Raw genomic sequence first — 21,181 nt, 5'->3', positions numbered from 1 at the left:
CTTCACTGTCAATTTTTCGTAAATTTGGAAAAATGTCGTCGAACGAAAAAGAGCGTCGTGAATATATCCTGTGCACTCATTTCGAGAATCCAGAGTTGTCACATCGGGACATCGGTAAGATGCTGAGAATCGTCCAATCCACGGTCAGCAGAGTACTAAAACGATACTTCGAGAACCTAACCATCGACCGGAAGGTGAAGAACGGTAAAAATGGATGCTCCGTCAGTGAAAAAGATCACAAGCGCGTAGTTAAGCAGTTTAGACGTGATCCGAGAAGTTCGGTCCGGGATGTCGCCAATAAGCTGAATTTGTCAAGTTCATTCGTCCAGCGGACCAAGCAGCGGGAAGGCCTGCGTACATACAAGGTTCAGAAGGCTCCTAACCGCGACGAAAGGCAAAACATGGTGGGGAAGCGAGCCCGGAAGCTGTACACCGAAATGCTGACGAAGCCGCATTGCCTGGTAATGGACGACGAAACCTACGTCAAAGCGGACTTTCGTCAGCTGCCGGGCCTGTTGTTCTTCTCCGCAGAGGACAAATTCAGCGTTCCGGAGGAGATTCACAAGCAGAAACTATCCAAGTTTGCCGAAAAGTACATGGTGTGGCAAGCGATCTGCTCTTGCGGAAAGCGGAGCGCCCCCTTCGTGATGACCGGCACGGTAAACGTGCAGGTTTACCTTAAGGAGTGCCTACAGAAGCGCTTACTACCACTATTGAAGCAGCACGAGGGCCCGACCATCTTCTGGCCGGATCTCGCTTCGTGCCACTATTCAAAGGACGTGTTGGAGTGGTACAAAGCCAACGGGGTCACCTTCGTGCCAAAGGAAATGAACCCGCCCAACGCGCCGGAGCTTCGTCCAATAGAGAAATATTGGGCGATTATGAAGCAGGCCCTCCGGAAGAACCCAAAAGTTGTCAAATCGGAGGCGGACTTCAAGAGAAAATGGATTTCTGTTCAAAAAAGCTACAACCTGATGTTGTACAGAACCTTATGGACGGAGTAAAGAGGAAGGTGCGAGCATTCGGGCTTGGGCTCGAAGTATGAATAAAAAGAAAATGCCAAAAGTTGTTTAATAGTTTTTATTTTACTGTCTAAAATTTTCAAAAGGATCGGTCTACTGGGAGAATTTCTACAGCGTTTTTTCCGTGATGCAATTTGATGTGACACACCCTTTAGTACTTAGTTGAGATTTCTATGCCGAATAACACGCCTTGAATGCATTCTGAGTGGCAAGCTCTAGAATACGCGTGACCACAGTGCCAGATGGAGGAAATTTCTTTGAAGAGAAATTCTCTAGACCAGAACGGGAATCGAACCCGAACCCCCGGCATGTTAGGTTTTGACGCTAACCACTCGACCGCGGGAGCACCATCAAAATAAGCTATATAAATTGAATCTACCTGTTACCTGTTGTACACGGCATGCTGTTGTTTGGAAAAAGTCGGGGTGGTTCTAAACCGGCTCCCAGTTTTTACATTGTGATTGTTTAACTCGTTCACTCTGGCGCTTGCCATCAATGGCTCGCACAAGCCTGGTACATCGAGTGGCGCTCACTATAGGGGGAACGTATTTAAATTTGCTATCATAAATTTTTGATGAACTCTTTGTAAGACTCATTAGCAAAGGTAGGTGCGATTGAGGGCGACATTTATCAGCGTCAAATCGCCTTTAATGAATTTTATCCTTTAGTTCGTAAAAATACCATCGCTAATTGGCAACGCAAATGGAATGAAGATGAATTGGGCCGGTGGTTTCACTCAATTTCCCCTAAGGTTAGCCTCAAACCGTGGTTCAAAAGTCTGGACTTGAGTCGGGACTTTATTCGCACCTTCTCCCGACTCATGTCCAATCACTGTTCGTTAGATGCGCTACTCTTTCGTTTCAATCTTGCCAGTAGCAATCTCTGTGTTTGTGGCCAAGGTTACCACGACATCGAGCACGTTGTTTGGTCGTGCGAGGTGTATCTTGTTGCCAGATCGAATTTAGAAAACTCCCTTCGGACCGAGGTAGACAGCCCAATGTACCGGTAAGAGATGTGTTGGCTCGGTTAGACCTCGATTACATGTCCCTAATATATGTTTTCCTTAAAACTATCGATCTTCGTGTGTGATTGTCCGTACACCCTTATCCTCTCCTTTTGTTTCCTTCGCGAGCGACTGTTTCCCTTCTGACTAACTATAGAATAAGCTGAAATGTATATACATAATAGATATAATAATAGATTTAAGAATTGAGTATGATGAGCGTGAGTGTGAATGCGAGTGTGAACATTGTACAATATCCTTATATCCCCTCTTTTTCCAAAAGAAACTATGTCACCCTTCTAATCTCGAGTCGACCGCTAGTAATCGGTTTCCTACTTTATTAACCCTAGATTTAGGGAAACATATTTATATATACTAATAAAAGTATAGCTAAGAGTTCGGCTCCTTTAAACCTATGTAACTGAGCCTGTAAAAATAAATGACTTAAATAAAAAAATAAACTCTTTGTAAGCATCTGTGTGCATGGGCGCGTTGAAGATGATTTGGTTGTTGACTTTGCGTTAACCGTTGACGTTTGCGTGTTCATTTTAGTGTGTACTTTCTTTGTCTAACTCCACACGTGTCGCTCTAAAGTTAAGTTCGTATCACTCAAATATTAACTCCCTCTTGCTTGAATCCTATCTGCTCACTATCAAACTTTATTTTTGTGGGAGATAGGACTAGGAATACCGAATATTATTAGAATTCATCGGACGATATAACTACTACAGGGTGGGCCATTTAAAGTGGAAGGATTTGTTTTTGCAATAGCAAAGTAAAGAAGTGGAATTTTAATTTTTTTTTTTAATTTCATTTATTTTGGTCCAAGGAGATTTGTTCTAACTACTTTTTGATTATGATATCTCGTAAATGACCGCCTCTGGCCTTGACCGCAAAATGTGCCCTTTTTTCGGCATTTTCCATCACTTTGCCCAATGTTTCGGCCGATATGGCAGCAATTTCTTGTCGGATATTGTCTTTCAGCGCAGCCAGGGTCCTTGGTTTACCAGTGTATACCTTGGATTTTAAATATCCCCATAAAAAAAGTCAGGAGGCGTCAAATCAGGTGATCTCGGTGGCCAGTCATAATCGCCGTTTTTCGATATTAATCTTCCGGGGAACATTTCGCGCAATAATTTGGTCGTGGCAGCCGCTGTATGGCATGTAGCGCCGTCCTGTTGGAACCAGTAATTGTCCAATTCATTTTCACGAACAAATGGCAATAAAAAATCGGTTATCATTGTCCGATAACGCTCCCCATTCACGGTTACCGTTGCTCGATGGAGTCTCTGCAACGCTGGCTCGAACGGCATCAATATTCTCGTCGAAACGTCTTGGTCGTTGTCTGGACAGATGACTGGCATTACCAACACTACCAGACGATATAAATTTGGCATATAATCAACGTATAGTGTTGTCTCCAGGCGATGTTTTAACTTTATTTTTATTTTTCCACGCACGTTTAGTTAACACAATTGAGAAGTTATTTTGAATGTACAGCTGAACAATTTCAGCGCGTTGTTTAGGTGTGTATTGTTCCATGGTTAAAATTGTACTGAAATGACGCTTCCAACGCGGTATGACATTTGTTAATCTGACATCTCTGTCAAAAGTTATGGGGTTGCCAGATGCTTCCACTTTAAATGGCCCACCCTGTAGAACAGAAAATAACTAGCGATTCATCTGTTTTGTAGCTTTGATGAATTGACGAACTCTACACTTGAAAAATCAAAGATCCAATAATAAGAGAAAAAAGAGAGTGCAATGTAAAAGCGTTACACAGAAAGATTTGAGAATACCGAGAGAACCGAACACATTCTCCAATCTCCTGTGCACATGACAGCATATGGAGAGCTGAGTGTTCGGTAAATCGAGAGCTTGATTTTGCTCAAATATTGTGGTTGATTGTAACAAACTTTCATTCTCTGGATTATTGTTGGTGCGAGTAGACGTGTGTTAATTCGGCGAAAATCTTGGTTACGACAATTTTCTTTCCTCATTCTTCTTTGCGTACTCATGGATATATGCCAACGGTACCATTCAGGATCGTACTGTAGAATTTCATGCCATTTACGGTCTTTCATATTCGTTTTCAACGAACCGGAACTCACCATCCTTGATTTTAAAATCACATCGGAATACGATATCCTACTTCCGCTGGTAAGACACTTGCGACCAATGACCAAATCGTATGGGGTTTCCATATTTTTTGTCATTCAATACTATTACCAGCAAACCGGAAATCGAACCAAGAATCAATTCTATATTGTGGAATCTACGTTCATCTATTGTTGACAAAACATAGAAGAAAGTTCATTTGTATGTTTTGAAACGGTTTCAGTTCCGTTTCAAACACTAATGTTTAACAGTCCGAAACAGTAAAAAGTCAGGTGTTGTTTCGTCACAAAAATTAATTTTCTCAATTTCACTAAAACATCGTTTAATTTTGTGTGTTTCATACATGAAAACGTAAAAAAAATTTTTGTATTAAGTCAAAATATTACCACGTCACGCTGGAATGGATTGTATACTTTGCGTGACGTGACAACGACTTCTTGAGACAATTGATACACTTTTATTTGTGGACCGATCTTAACCAAATTTTTTACCCTCATTGTTTGCTCAGAGAAACCTTATTATAAAAAGGTTTGAACTTAGGTTCAGCTGATAAAAAAAAAGCTCTATTCTCGTGACGTGACAACGTTTCAAAATACTTGTTTTTCAAATGCTTGTTTCTCATAAATTACAAAATGTAACCTAAATGTACCCCCGGCTTTTCAAACAGATATTTAATTATCCATTCAATAGTATATAGTCATTGAAGTTCGGTTAAGCAAGTGCAAAGATATCTCAAGAAACATAAAAATACTGAAAACCTAAAATTTTTTAAATAAAATTATGTAGTTTTTAAAACTCGCCTCTCACAAAGGTTGGCGCATAAAAATCAAATTCGTTCCAAGAAACTTATGATTTAACTAGTGCTTATTCAAATTACTTTTTCAATTTTCTCCTAAAACTAAATTTGAAATTGGGTTCTTTGGTGCATAACCTCATGGAATGGAAAATTCTTGTTACGAGTGGTAAACAAAACGAGGTAGGAGAGCAACTCAATTATTTGAACAAGATTCAGTCTAGCAATGTTTTGGTCAACTCAGAGTTACCAAGAGAAAAACATTTGGTTATGATGGGAGAGGATTCATCGTTAGTTTGTACAGATCGCGATATGTGCAGTTTGCGATTGATCGTAAATCGCATCATGCTCTCTTTTTTCCATCCTTGATCTCGAGGGTACCTCTGTATATGTATAAAAGTTACTCAGATTCAAACATCGTTCAACAGTCGAGCATTCTTCTTCATAGAGTGAGTAACAGTATGGACTGCAACAAAGTTTTCTCGTATTGTAGACGCTTTCCGGAAAACGGTAAGAGACGTTCATCTTAAAAACGTTCCTTAACCGTGTTTAGACTCTCCACCCCCCTCTCTTAGGGGGGCCTGCCATACAGATGAAACACAAATTTGTGTATTACTCGAGAATTAATCAAGCAAATGAAACTAAATTTGGCATGTGTAGATTTTAGGGTGCAATAAATGTTTCTATGATGGTTAGACTCTCCACTCCCCTCTCTAAGGGTGGGGCTGCCATACAAATGAAACACAAATTTCTGCATTACTCGAGAATTAATCAAGCGAATGAAATCAAATTAGGCATCTGAAGGTTTAAGGGTGCAATAAATGTTTCTATGATGGTTAGACACTCCACCCCCCTCTCTAAGGGGGGGCTGTCATACAAATTAAAAACAAATTTCTGCATTATTCGAGAATTAATAATGCAAATGAAACTAAATTTTGCATGTGAAGGTTTTAGAGTGCAATGAATGTTTCTATAGTGGTTAGACTCTCCCACCCCCTCTCTAAGGGGGGGCTGTCATACAAATGAAACACAAATTTCTGCAATACTCAAGAATTGATCAAGCAAATGAAACTAAATTTGGCATGTGGAGGTTTTAGGGTGTAATAAATGTTTCTATAATAGTATGACATTCCTCTGGAATGGAAAGAAGGCCCCATAAAAATATTATATATATTCAACCAAAAATATTCCACCCAAACGTGTCAATTGAAAATTTTCGAAAAATTCTGAAAGAAAAATGGGAAAATTCGGAAAATTAAATTCCCATATGTTCTACAATTACATAGTGACAAGTGCTGTTAGCCCATTTGATGTTTGCGCTAGCGAAATTGATCTTTGTTCGAAACTGGAAATGGATTTTAATGGGATGAAACGCACTCCTATATCTTCTTCTATCTATACAAAAAAAGGATCGCCGGATGTGTTGATAAGAGCAGAACTCGAGGAAGGAATTTAAGCATTAAGGACTGTCTTTATTCTATCATATTTTCTGTATAAAACATTTATTCCATGTAACGGAGAACATGTTATTTGCAAGTGGTTGAAAAATCTTGAACGAGAATTGTGTTTGAATATAATCTCTGATATTATAATGATTAGTTTTGTTAGAAATACTAGGAATTTTATAGTCAAAGTTAAATTCAACGGGGTCGATTAGAAGACTAATCAATGAACAGTTTTGCGATTGGACCCATGAACTTGCTCATAGTAAGAAAACGTTGATATTGATGATAAAACACAAATTTTAGGCGGAACGAAGTTTGCCGGGTCAGCTATTAAATTATAAAAGCTTTCTCTTGCTAAAATCGATACGTCCCATTCAAAAGTTACACTTGAGTCAAATAATTCCCAACTGCTGTGGAAAACTCATATTTCCTCCAACCCAAACAGAATACAAACTTTAATTCGAATCAAAAATACTCATGTTTTGTCATTTTTTGATTTCATTTGGAATTACTCCTATGCGACTCAAGTTCCGATTCCATTGTAAAATCGTACAAAAAGAGGAGTTGAACCTAAACACGGGTGGGTAATGTCGGAGACATAACCGGAGAGACGTAGGACTATACCAAGGGGTGTCCATTATTCGAATATCAAGGAGCACAGATCCCAGAATTACCAACTTTTCATGCACAAAATTACAGAAAAAAATCAAAGGATAAAATAAAACCTCAGCACTCAGTAAACACTCAAACGTTTAGATTCAAATACGAAAAAATTAAATTTGTCGGGCAAATGTTGTAGGGGTTATGGTTAAGCCGGCAACGAACACACACTTAATGGCAAGCATATCGTAATAGGAATTTACCGTCTGGTATCGTGATATAATTGGGCTTTGCACTCCTCATGAATAAGTGTGCTCTACTAGTCAAGTCCATCATTTGATACCCATATTGATGAGGATTAGAGAAAATGTGTAATATGTAACGTAAATAATATGTAATCCTCCATTTTATGGTGGCGGCCATTTTGGATTTGCATTTTTCATAAATAACTGTGGTCTACTAGTCAATCCCTTTCATTTGATACCCATATTGATGGAACTTTGAGAAAATATGTAATCCGTTATTTTGTAGCGGTCGCCATCTTGGATTTTCAAGATCATGAAATATGCAGTTTTATAATGACTGCAGTGATAAAGGTGTGTTCCAAATTTCAGATCAACCGGTCAACAGGAAAGGGGTCAAATTTCAATTAATGTGTTACAGCGTCATAGACAAACATACAAATATGTCACAGCTAAATAAAACTGTGTAAAAACTCCAGCATTCTATCAAATCGAGCGCGATTGGCCACTCATTCACCCGGCGCGACGCTTCCACCGCTTTTAACACACTTCGATAGGCTCTTCTGCTCCACTTCCCATTGAAACTCCTGTCTCTCACTCTTGCGGTATCGCACCGCATACATCCCCGGCAAATGCAGCGATATCTTTTATGCTGAAAATTAATTTCAAGATAACGTCTTTCCTGCTTGGCGTCCGATGATAGAATGTGGCTAAGCCCCACCATCGCTCACTTTATATAGCCTTATAGTTAACATTGTAGAGACCGCCTATATTTATTTATAATCTCTTTTTTGTCTCCCTCCTTCATACGTTTCGCCGATACCCGTGGTTGCTTGTAATGAATAGCTGTTAGCTGCGGGATTGCAGACAAAATGTATGGGAAAGTAGGGAATTCTTTCTTCCAAATTTTCATCAATTTGAACTTTATATGAGCTGAAAAACCTTAATGTGTAGCATATAAACAATTGCTGAGGCTATTTCCTTTCAATGTGTGTATTTGGAACTAAAATCCATTTATCAATTGAGGAGGTATTAGCGTTCAAAAACTGAACACTTTTTTACACCGAAATATTGAAATGGGCCCCTATATCGAAAGGTTAGACGTAGTCCTACGTCAAAAAGCATCGTATAAAACAGGGTTGCCTGTATTCTTTATTCAACAATAATGTCTATGTAATGACGGGATATTTTTTTTCTATCCCATTTATTTATTTATCAGGCTCATCAGCATTTTATCTGTAACAGAGCCGGGTTTTTATCGCGTACATGTACATATGTTTATTTTTCTATAAATTATAAATTACACAGTAGTTAGTAGTAGCCATTTAGGCGTTAGGTTTTCTGTTCCATTACATTATGGTAAATTGCACTGTAGTAGCCATTTAGGCGTAAGGGTATTCTATCTGTTCTTCCATTGTTCAGCAGACCGGACATCGGAGGCAGTTGATATTGATCATTGTTGGGTTATTTATAGAACAGCAGCCCGATGTTTCTTGCAGAGCAGAGCAGTTGTTTGGATGAATCGATCTTTGTTCCACCGTGGATCGATCTCCATAGCTGATGATGGTTGCGTGGACGTAGTTATTCTATAACAACACAAAGATGGTCAATCGAGGGCCCTGAGTTTGAACTCACGATCGATCGCTTAGTAAGCGAACGCGTAACCAAGTGGCTACGAAGACCCCCAATGACGGGAGATATAAGGTAGACGATTTTGGTTTGTCCAGTCGAAAATTTGATCATGGTTTGTCCACGTATTTGTATGTCCTAGTTCAGCGCACCTTTTTCAAATCAGATATTCGAATGTTTCAAAATATATAAATAAAATAGTCTTTTTCATGATTTACAGTAGTTTTATAATATATTTTTACGGAATCACAAGATTTAAAGGATTTTAAAATACACCATCTATTGATGTCAATGCGCCCTTCATTCGAGCTAACTTTTAATCGATCACCAGATGATTATTTCGCACGTATTCATACCTTTTCTGGAATATAATACTTACAAATATTGTAAACGTCATTCTTGCACACCATTTGTATCAGATTTACATAGCTAAACCAATAAATTAAGGCATTTTGATGAACTCAACTCTGATCATGAGTTGTCCAATTGAATAATGTTGTTTTGTCCACATGATTTCTATGGCAACCGCTTTGTGCGCTGCAGTTGGTTTATTGTGTCCTTCGCGCATAGCAGAAATAAAGTTTCTCTATGTTGAGTGTGTTGAGGTGAACACTTTTAAAATGCCCAAAAAAATGCAATATTCTGAAGAAAGCCTAAATTATGAATGGATCAATATGATGACAGTAAACTCAAGCAATGATAAATGCAACATCTACTTGAGAATTCGAATGTTTTCATTCAAAAATTGAGATTTTTAAAGCCGGACAAACCATGATCATTTTTTGGACAAACCGTGATCAGAGGTGGTCAAACCATGATCAAAATTCCTCTTTGAAAAACATAAAAGTTTGAATAATTTCAACGTCTTATGGTAGTTTTAGCAACTCGAGACTTGGGGCTTTTCAACGAACCCAAACTCGTATCGATTATATGTGATTTTCATGAAGAAAAATCGATTTGCATTTACTAGCGTAAAAACACCACAAATCGGACAAACCAAGACCATTTACCCTATTTAAAGTTTTGTTGAAGATCTTCACTTCATCTCACCGTAATCCATTAGGATCAGAACACATGACAAGCTAACAAGTCTTGTTATTCCACAACCCAATTTGCACCTGCTTACGTTTTATTCGATGTTGATCCTAGTTTAGCGAAATTAACAGACATTGCCATCATGAGTTTCCTCTACACAGCACTCGCAGTCATTACTCTGATGACAGTGTCATTACACGGTCCGAAATACTGCGCTCACACGCTTAGTGCAGCCTACATTTGGGCGCATCGTTGGCGGTGATAAACGGTGTAATGGTATTTCTCACATAATCATTTTCTCTCCCACAGAGCTTCTCACCAAATATCTGGCACCCGAGGAGCAGGAACTACAAAACGAACTGCTCGTCCGCGTGTCCGGGTACTGCGGCAGGAAGCTGACAAACCACACGACGGACGAGTTCACGGAACCGTACGTTTGGAACTTCTACCACTCGTTCTACTTCGCGTTCATCGTGTGCTCAACGATTGGTACAATGTGGCAAATTGTGTTATCACAATGAATGTTTCATTTATCGTCATTTATTTGCAGGTTATGGCAACATTTCACCGAACAACACATTCGGGCGGATTTTCATGATCTTCTACGCGCTGATAGGCCTTCCGGTGAATGGTTTCTTCTTCGCATACCTGGGCGATATGTACGGGAAAACTGTGAGTTTTTTGAATCATTGGACCATCGGGATGAACTTTGATTATTCTTTGAATTTTTCAGTACGTACGACTGTACCGACGCTACAAGGCCTACAAGATGTCCTCCAACTCGCACTACGTCCCGCGAAAGTTCAGCTTGATCGGTCAGATTGCGCTGTATCTGATACCGGGAATTGTGATATTCATTTTCCTTCCGGCGAGCGTTTTTTGCTACTTCGAAAAGTGGCCCTACGATGTCGGGGTGTACTACGCGTTTGTGACGCTGACAACGATCGGATTCGGAGATTACACGAGCACCTTCGAACCATCGCAAGAGCATGAGTTTGGGATTGTGTACACGCTCTATCGGGTGTTTGTTATACTGTGGTTCTTCGCTGGGGTTGGCTATGTTTTCATGATTCTCGGGTTCATAGCGAAGTGAGTTACGCTAGATGATCTGTATGATATGCTATGATGTTAATACACTTTTTATCTAAAAAAGGGGTCTAGCACACGAGAAGGTTCAACGGTTGGAGAAAATGCTGGCTTATAATGTAATGGAAACCCAACAGCGGGTCTGGAATGGTGTGACCAAAGATATAAGTTACCTACGGAAGATATTGAACGAAGTTTACATGCTCAAATTCAAGGTAAAATGTCCGGTACAATAATTGGAATAAAATCGAAGGATACCTTTTTAATTACAGCCAGTCTATAAGGAACCATCGGATCGGCTAATTCTGATGAACATTGGCCGCTCGGCCTCTTGCCCTGACCTGACTATCTATCGGGAGGAAGCGATGGATTTGATGGCGGTGCTTGCTAGGAAGCGTGCCTTTTCCATGACCGTAACGGCGGCAGAGCTAGATGCGCAGTCACAACAACCAGCCCTTGCGCGACGTTCATCTGACAGTGATCTCTGCCGAATCAACCGAGAGAAAACCTTCGGAGTTGAAGCATTGGTGCAACCAGCCGAGCTGTTGGCGAAAGTTGTTACCGCTCTCGGGAATATAACCACTGTCGACGAGGACACCCAGAGTATATTTGAGCGAACATCGACGAATGGTGGAATAAATTGTTTCTCGGACTCGCAGATATTAGCCAGCGAACGATCATGGTCGGGTTGGTCGATTCCAGGCTCGGATAAGAATTACGCAATGTCACCGCCTACCGAACGCCCGAGAGCATTCTCTGTCATAGGACCCACTCTACACCAACCAACTGTGGTAACCATCTGTGTTCAAATGCGGGATTACCCTAATTTCATTATAATTTCACTATTCGTAGAATCCCAACGATTGGACTTGGAGCGCCGGTGATAATATGCAGATCAAGGAAATGATGAAGATTAGGCAGAAGTCAATGACGAATCCTCGTAAAAGTTTGCTGCGAGCAGCGATCTCAAATAGCAAACAATACGGTTCGAACCTTTCGGTTGATATGCCCCCCGCTCGGGACGAGCTCCAGCCAAAGAATCGAGGACTTCTTGGACGCCTTGGTATCTTCCGAAAGCGTTTATCCGCTTCCGAAAGCAAACGGAATTCAATATTTGATGAGGAAGCTCCTCGTCCAGTAGAAAGCTATCTAGCAAAAACACGAAATGGAAGAGCTTCGATGTTTAACTTCCCACAGCATAACTATTTGACGGCTACCTCGGGCGGAAGGAGTAGTCTGTTTTCACCACGTCCCAGCGATGAACATGTTCTAGAAACCACAACAATTGGCGATCTACTCCGTGCACTGGAACAAGCACACATGCAGAGTGTAGCACCGAATTATTCCACCATAGGCTACAACGATTCTCGAAGACGAAAAGACGGCACATCGAGTCCTCCTCGAATGCCATCGCTGGCGAACCTCTTCGTGAATCCCCCTGGTTCACGAAGAGGCTCCCTGAAACCACCTGCTAGTCAAAATCCAAGCATAACCATTCAGACTAGTCCGCTCAGCCAAAGTCCTGTGTCTTCGTCGTACCGTTCAGCAAACCCTCCGCCTTATAGTGCCGCTACAAACTACCCAACCTCGCCCAAACCGATGCACAGACGCTTTAGCGTTCGTCCCTCGAATTTAGCGTACCCTCCCGGCAAATGTCCACGCTCCGCCAGCATTTCGTCGGATATTCCCATTCCCCAGACCGCTTCGTTACAGGTTCCCACTACAACTCTGCAACGGCGCCTGTCGGCCCGTCCCAGTCCTCTGGCTGGCCAAAGTCAAACGCTACCCCTGGTCGGAAGCTATCCCGGTGGAACGCCCAGCACATTGACAACCAAACCAAATTGGCGCCCAACTTATCTGCGATCGGACTCAGCCCAAATGAACCCGCGTTCACCTGGATTGCAGCAGCGGGGACCAGCAGCAGCCCCTGCTAATGCTGCCGCCGCGACAGCACTGGGAAAACGGTGCCGCCATAGTAGTGTATGCCAAATGGAGAACCCCAAGCGTGGTGATTTTAGTTGATGACCCAAACGCTTGGGTGATTTTTCGTTGTTGTAAATATCCTGATAAACACAAGTGACAGATGAGACAAATCAGTATTGCCTAAGAAAAGAGTGGTTAGTGTAGATTATACGCGAATAAGCGAACAGATTCCAGTAAACTAGGTCTGTTGATAGTTTTTTTTAATGTGGACCTTCTAGAGAATAGCATTTTAGTAAGTCGGCTGTTACGTTTGTTTTAGTTTTAATATTGAAATATCTACAATGTTAACTAGTCTGTTATGCATGTTTCCTATTCGAAGCTGTAGCCATATTCGTTTAAGAGTACTATCGAAGGTTATGAGGTATGCTAGGAAAGTTACAATGTTGTTATAATTCAGTCGAATGAACATTCCAATTTCATTCCATTCCAAAACTTTCGAGAGTGTTGGTTCGTTTTTTTAGAGAAATCCATTCACGTGGTATGATACTAACAATACAATTTCATGATTGAAATAAAATAACAGTGGAAATTTCGAATGTTGGTTGTCTTTGAGGAACATTGGCTCTATCGCGTAAGGTAAATGATTTTGGTTTGGCCAGTCGAAAATATGATCATGAATTGTCCACGTTTTTGAATGTCCTAGTTCAGCGCACCTGTGTCAAATCAGGAAATAAAATTGTCTTTTTCATGATTTACAGTAGTTTTATAGTTTATTTTTACGGATCACATGTTTTGAAGGATTATAAAATCCACCTTCTATTTGTGTCAATGCGCCTCTCATCTAACCTAACTTTTCATCAATCATCAGAAGATTATTTGGGTTCCCGGAATAGATCGCTGCAGAAAACGACTGCAACAGAAACAACCATTCAGAAAAAGTGTAGTAGGGGAAATGGGGGGAATTTGGACCCCCTAAGCAAATCGCCTAATATTTCCAAACCAATACGGTCTAAATAAAAAATTGATTCGTTCGAGAACTCGCGAGCTGATCGGACAAGTTTGATCATCGATCCGATAACGGTGTTTTTTTTTCACGCAGATTTATATTGTGCTTTTTTTCATCAGCGTTTGCGAGTGAAGCGAGCTCAATAAAAAGTGGTGCACGATCGAGAAGCTGAGGATCCTGTTCAGTACACACATTCATCACACGCTGCACAGCAGCGGCAAGTAGAAGTTTATTTTTCTATTGTTCCATTTATCATTCATTCTACCTCCTGTGAACGATTTATACCATTGTCCAACGTTGTATTTACCAAATCGGCAAGCGTTGGCATTAGGGGTGTCCTATTTTCTTACATTACCGTTGAACTTTTTTTGAAACTTTTTTTAATTTTTGAATTTTATACAATAAAAAATTGAAATAAATATAATTTATATATACCTTGAATAGAAATATAATTTATTTACTAATTTATTTTTTATTTTTTAATTATTATTTTATACTGTTCACATCGAACGGGTGACTGATTTATTATTATGGCTGAGGGTGGGGAGGATCCCCCATCCACGCCATTGAATGTTTCTGATGCTGACCCACCTCCTGAAGAGCAGGAGGATGAAGCAGACGTTGAGGAGGAAAATTCTGTGTATGAAGAAGAAAGTTCTGAAGATGAGGAAATTGATGAAAAACATGATTTTCGTCTAAAGGAATACCCGGAGGGATTCAAAGGTCCATTTATTGTATACTTTAGACGAAAATCAAAACCTCTTAATGTCATTCGCATATCAAAAGAACTAACGCAGAAATTTTCCAAAGTTACTGAAATTACTCGGATGGGGCCAGACAAATTACGAGTTGTCGTCTCTTGCAGGACCCAAGCGAATGCAATAACGCGCTGTGATCTCTTTGCGATTGAGTATCGCGTATACGTACCCTGTTGTAACGTTGAAATAGACGGTGTAATCAACGAAAAGGGTTTGACTCGAAAAGAGATACTCGATGGTGTCGGTCGCTTCAAGAACTCCTCACTTAAAAGTGTGAAGATTCTTGAATGCGATCGACTGAAGTCTGTGTCACTTAAAAATGACAAACGAGTTCTCAATCGGACAAACTCTTTTCTTGTGACATTTGAGGGCTCCGCTCTTCCAAACTACGTTGCAGTAGGTGCTCTTCGTTTACCTGTTCGGTTGTTTGTACCCCGGGTAATGAAATGCAACAAATGTATGCAACTCGGTCACACGGCCGCCTATTGTTGCAATAAAAAACGTTGCGCAGATTGTGGAGACAGCCATGATGAGAATCCTTGCGCGAAAGAGCACAAGTGTCTTCATTGCGGCGGGACTCCTAATGATCTTATCCAATGCCCGGTGTACAAACAACGAGGGGAGAAAATCAAGCGTTCCGTTCCAAGCGGACTTATGCAGAAATGCTTAAGAGTTCCGTACCAACGACTCAGGACAATCCCTACTCCATTCTGCAGAACGATGAGCCTGTTGCTGACGCTCCCAATGCAGGAAGTTTCGGTACATCGCAGGGTGCCATTAGGAAAAGAAAAATTACTTCTTTTCCATCACTCCCCAGAAAGAAGACCGAAACTTCCGAAGTTGGAATGAAACCTCGTATGCTTGCGCTTTCTGACTTGGTGGACAACATTTTAAATGTTTTAAATATAAATGACCCTCTTAAAAGCATAGTATTATGTTTGCTTCCGATAGTGAGAACATTTTTGAAAGAAAAATGTGGTTTTTTAGCAGCGTTCATTTCCCTCGATGCCTGATTCAGTGCAAGAGGTCAAGGATTTGACCACTGTAATACAGTGGAATTGCAGAAGCATCATCCCTAAACTAGATCAATTTAAATTTTTAGTTCATAGTTCTAACTGTGATGTATTTTCCCTCTGTGAAACATGGTTTTCTTCAGCCGACGAGCTGAATTTCCACGATTTCAACATTATTCACCTCGATCGAAATGACTCGTTTGGTGACGTTCTATTGGGGATCAAAAAATGTCACTCCTTCTATAGAGTCACTCTCCCATCGATGACAGGCATTGAAGTTGTCGCTTGCCAGACACAAATCAATGGCAAAGATCTCTGCATTGCCTCGATATATATTCCTCCAAGAACTATAGTTGCCCGCCATCAGTTTTGACGTAGGATTACGTCTTTCGGGAACATATTGGGGTACAAATTGAAAATCGAGCACATCGTGAAAATTGTCCAATTACAAACGCTTATTGCTCAGTAATTTCATGATGGACTGATGAAATTTTTGCGTCAATCGATTTCGGCACTCCATAACAATTTTTTATATTGAAGAAAATAATATATGTCATGAAACTAACTATCGAACAATTGAAAAATCTCAACACCTATCCTAACGGAAATACCCACTTCTGATTAGTCTAAATTGACGACACATGCGGCGGGTCCGTAACAGAGACATCAAAACCAAGCTGCCTGGGGGAAATCGGTATTGCAAATACCAGACAGTAGGGGGAGATTTTTCTCCCACCGAAATGTGTTCCCTAACAGAGACATCAAAATCAAGCTGCCTGAGGGAAATCGGAATTGCAGATAGATTAAAGTAGGGGGAGCATTTGTTCCTACCGAAATGTGTTCCCTAACAGAGACATCAAAACCAAGCTGTGTGGGGAAAATCGGCATTGCAAATATATGCAAGTCGGGGGTTGCTTCGTTAAATTTCATATCAATGACCGATCGTTTATTGTGAAAAAATTAGCACAAGTGTAAGTGTAAAATTGTATATGGTAACAGTTGTGTTAAAAATGACTTGATATATGAAACGATCTATTTTAGTTTCCTAAAATTAAAAACCAAGGTGTGTTCCTGCTCGAGAACGGGTCGTTTGGTTTAAGCTTTCTGTTTTGTTGTGTTCATTTTCACCCAAGGGAAGTTTATATGGCGAGAAAAATTGGAAAAGTGAAGAAATATTAGAAAAAGTGATATCCCATATCCTCTACATATACAGTAAAATCTGTTTTTGTGCGGTTTTTTTTTTGGGCGATTTTTTTTGTGCGATTTTTTGTGCGTTTTTTTTGTGCGGTATATGAAAAGAAGCATATTTGACGAAGTTATCGTCCATTTAGTTTTTTTCGATGGTTTATATTGTTTATATGGTTTATATGGTTATTTGCGTCTCAATTATCCACTTCTGAAATCATTCCCCTCCTCCTATCAAATGCTCTAAGTTTTTCTAAGTTTTTGCATGACATGATATCTAACAGCGTCACGTCTCGGCATGCAACTTAAAGCACAAAACAGCCACTCGCAACCGAAGAGGCAAAGTGTCCCAAAGCAGGGAAACAAAAGGAAATTGAACGGTGAACGGCGTGAATTTGAGTTATTTTCTTGGGGGAAACTTTTTTTATGCGGTCCCATCTACCGCACAAAAAAAGTTTTTTTTCAAAATGTATACCGAACACGGTTTTTTTAATGGTTTTTTTCACCAGTAGAAGTTTTGCGCGATTTTTTTATGCGGTCCCTATCCCCCGCACAAAAAAAGGTTTGCCTGTAGTATTAGGTGTTGTTAGTCCAATTCAAACTAGCATTGGGTTGAATAAACACTCAGAAAGTAAAAATTATAAAAAAAAATTACCTTTTCCATTTCAAATATGTTTTCTCTATATTAAAGTAACATGTTTTTACTGATGATAAAAAATGATAACTGTGTTCGGTATTGGTAATTATTTTATATTACATTGGTGAGTTTTGACGTAGGACTACGTCTAACCGGAAGATATAGGGGGTGAAATGGAAATCTAGGCACTGAACAAGTAGGAAAAAATGCAAGATTTGGAACGCTTATAACTCGAGCATTTCTCAATAGATCGCGAACGTTTTTGCATCAATTGATAGAAAATATATCTACGCATCTATCATAACGAATAACATTTCATTTTTCTTGAGATAAATAATTGAATAATTGTGAAATATCAAGCATTGTCAAAATGCACTATGTGCCCATTTTTGATTGGTCCATTTTGTGCTCCTCAAATCGTACCGACCAAAACGGGCAACCAGCGGCAGCAGCGAAATAGAATGAAGCACGATTGGAAAGGAAGAAGAAAAAAGACGGGTGGGTAATGTCGGGGACATAACCGGAGTGACGTAGGACTATACAAAGGGGACAGCTTTTATTAAAGATATATTTTAAATATGTTGTTTAATTTTGTTCTCCTACGTGAACCTGAAAATCTACCTGAAAAATGGATCAGTTTACTGTTTACTCTTTATGAATATGTTGATGGTTCTGAAAAGAACCTTTGGTGTTGTGTTTTTGTTATCACTCGATATTCCCATCTTGTTCGGTTAAACCTTCCTGTTTTGCTATTGCGTTTGCCACTCGCCACAGCTTTCACAGTTGGAAAATTTCTTCCCATCCAGCTTGTGACATGTTGTTCAGTAAATTACATTTAATGCGACGTGCCGGAGAAACACTTTGCCACTCACTGAAACTAATTGTTGCCTTGATGAGCGCCGAACCGAAGCTGCTCTGTTCTTGATGCGGGTTTTCTGATTGTCGTGAGCAGCTTTGCAAGCCAACTCGAGCACTCTGACGGCCGAAACTCTATAATCGCTGTTAGGTATACTGGTGCTCCGGCACCAATCCGTTCGGCCTAGTTACCCTTGCGGAGCAATCATTGAATGCGACCAACAGGGAACAGGAGTCCTGCACGGTTCGAGTGAGACTTTGTTTTTCCCTTAACTTGTCCTCCTTTGTTACGTCCACGATGCCGATGCCGTACAACCACACGGGTTTACGGTTCGAAAGAAAATAATATATTTTTTTGGGGTCCGCGTGTTTTATACTCTAGCGGTACACACTCACAGGATAGAGACAAATCAGCAGACTCAGCCAGAGGGGCGAGTTCAACGAGACGAACGAATGAGCGTTAAAAGGGAGCGATGGCAAAAAAATACATTCATTACGATTTGTTCGCTCGTTGGATTCACATGCAGGCTAAAAAGGGTCCTTTTCAGGATCACAAAATTATCTTCAATCTAAAGAGTTTATTGTTTTGTTATCACTCAATATCCTCATCTTGTTCGGCTAAACCTTTCCGTTTAGCGATTGCATTTGCCACTCACCACAGCCTTCACAGTTGGAAAATTTCTTCCCATCCAGCTTGTGACATATTTTACAGTAAATTACATTCAATGGCACGTCGCATTACCACCACTCAGTATCGGATTGGAGGAAATTTTAACCTGTAATTGAACGTTTGCGATGACAGTGGTACAATGTGGGGTCAAAATTTGAACCCCGAACTCTATGTTTATAAAAATGTCCAACTAAATATGTCGCATTAAAGGTCCGTCCAATTAGCTAAATGTCGAGATAAGTGTAAATTAATGTACTTTCAATCTAGAAGCAATTTAAGAATTGGTGAAAATCAATAAGCTCAGAACAACTGCCAAATTCACATACTCATCATATCCTGGCAAACAAATTATGAAAAAATCAATTTGTGTTTTATTATTATTTTGGATATTGTTTTAGAAAGCATTGAACTGTATTTCCTAAACTCTTTTTTGGAAGGTTTAATGGCCCTGAAAAGCGCCTTGTTTTATGGAATGGTTCAAATTTAGAAAACTTAGTACTCGTGGTTTTGAAAAAAAAACCATTTCGAACGCCCTCGATGCCGCCTTGTTCTGGATTTGCCACCAAAGCAGTGTGTATAAAGAACAAACTTTTTTCTTCTGCTACCTGATGCCGTTTTGCGATTGCGTTTGCCACTCGCCACTCGCTGCAACTGCCTGTTGTCTTGATGTCCACCGAACCGAATGTGTTCTGTTCCGAATGCGGGTTTTCTTATCGTCGCGAGCAGCTTTACCAGCTAACCCGATCACTTCGGCGGCCGAAACTATATAACACCGGCTAGGTGGACTGGTGCACTGGTACTAACGCGCTCGGCCTAGCTACCCTTGCGGGGAACTCCAGATCAACACGGTTCGAGCGGGATTTTGCCTTTCCCTTCACTTTTCCCCCTTTACCATGTCCAGACATGGCTGCTTGGGTTGGTTTGTTGATGTGTTGTGATGCGAACCGATGTGGTGTACGGTTTGAACGAGAATGATCGTTACGGAAGGAAGGAAGGTATTGTATTATAGAGACTTTAAACTTTTGCAGTTCATTCGTCTCTAGCCTTGAGAAAGGCCCTTTGAAAACTCTACTCTATTCTACTCCAGCGCTATCACCTCCGCCCTCTTGCCTTGAGAAAGGCACTCGATCCCTCGCCGTCCAGCCCGTCCAGCAACGATGTTGTCCAGTCGGTGTCCACACAAAGAATGATCGTTACGGCAGCGGAGCGGGGATTTTTAAGCTGACTGGCTGGCTCGAGAATTACGCATGTGTGAGACTGCGACCAATGTTTCGTTCATTTTTTTTTTCTTTTTCCTTTCCAATCGTGCTTCATTCTATTTCGCTGCTGCCGCTGGTTGCCCGGTTTGGTCGGTACGATTTGAGGAGCACAAAATGGACCAATCAAAAATGGGCACATAGTGCATTTTGACAATGCTTGATATTTCACAATTATTCAGTTATTTATCTCAAGAAAAATGAAATGTTATTCGTTATGATAGATGCGTAGATATATTTTCTATCAATTGATGCAAAAACCTTCGCGATCTATTGAGAAATGCTCGAGTTATAAGCGTTCCAAATCTTGCATTTTTTCCTACTTGTTCAGTGCCTAGATTTCCATTTCACCCCCTATATCTTCCGGTTAGACGTAGTCCTACGTCAAAAATGAACGAAACATTGGTCGCAGTCTCACACATGAGTAATTCTCGAGCCAGCCAGTCAGCATAAAGATCCCCGCTCCGCTGCCGTAACGATCATTCTCGTTCAAACCGTACACCACATCGGTTCGCATCATAACACATCAACAAACCAACCCAAGCAGCCATGTCTGGACATGGTAAAGGGGGAAAAGTGAAGGCAAAGGCACCTACCCCGCAAGAGTAGCTAGGCCGAGCGCGTTAGTACCAGTGCACCAGTCCACCTAGCCGGCGTTATATAGTTTCGGCCGCCGAAGTGATCGAGTTAACAAAGCTGCTCGTGACGATAAGAAAACCCGCATTCGGAACAGAACACATTCGGTTCGGTGGACATCAAGACAACAGGCGAGTGGCGAGTGGCAAACGCAATCGCGAAACGGCATCAGGTAGCAGAAGAAAAAAGTTTGTTCTTTATACAAACTTATCGAAATGGTTTTTTTCAAAACCACGAGTACTAAGTTTTCTAAATTGGAACCATTCCAT

General features: G+C 40.6%; 1 protein-coding gene across 2 annotated transcripts in view; it reads left to right on the top strand.

Annotated features, from left to right (window-relative positions):
- The window catches only part of LOC129777972 (open rectifier potassium channel protein 1), a 61,651-nt gene extending 48,058 nt beyond the window's left edge, over positions 1–13,593 (top strand). Inside the window, exons 3-8 of one of the 2 annotated variants that reach the window (XM_055784587.1) lie at positions 10,197–10,376; positions 10,438–10,559; positions 10,621–10,976; positions 11,041–11,188; positions 11,246–11,761; positions 11,826–13,593. In XM_055784587.1, coding sequence (XP_055640562.1) covers positions 10,197–10,376; positions 10,438–10,559; positions 10,621–10,976; positions 11,041–11,188; positions 11,246–11,761; positions 11,826–12,995 — 2,492 coding nt within the window. In that variant the 3' untranslated portion in view covers positions 12,996–13,593. Of the gene's footprint in view, positions 1–10,196; positions 10,377–10,437; positions 10,560–10,620; positions 10,977–11,040; positions 11,189–11,245; positions 11,765–11,825 lie in introns of both variants that reach the window. The other variant, XM_055784586.1, reaches the window with a different exon arrangement.
- Positions 13,594–21,181: the final 7,588 nt, after the last annotated feature.

This window comes from Toxorhynchites rutilus, chromosome 3 (assembly GCF_029784135.1).
Source record: "Toxorhynchites rutilus septentrionalis strain SRP chromosome 3, ASM2978413v1, whole genome shotgun sequence".
Classification (NCBI taxonomy): Eukaryota; Metazoa; Arthropoda; class Insecta; order Diptera; family Culicidae; genus Toxorhynchites; species Toxorhynchites rutilus.
Note: the sequence above shows the minus strand (reverse complement) of the source record. Positions and strands in the feature narration are given on the sequence as shown.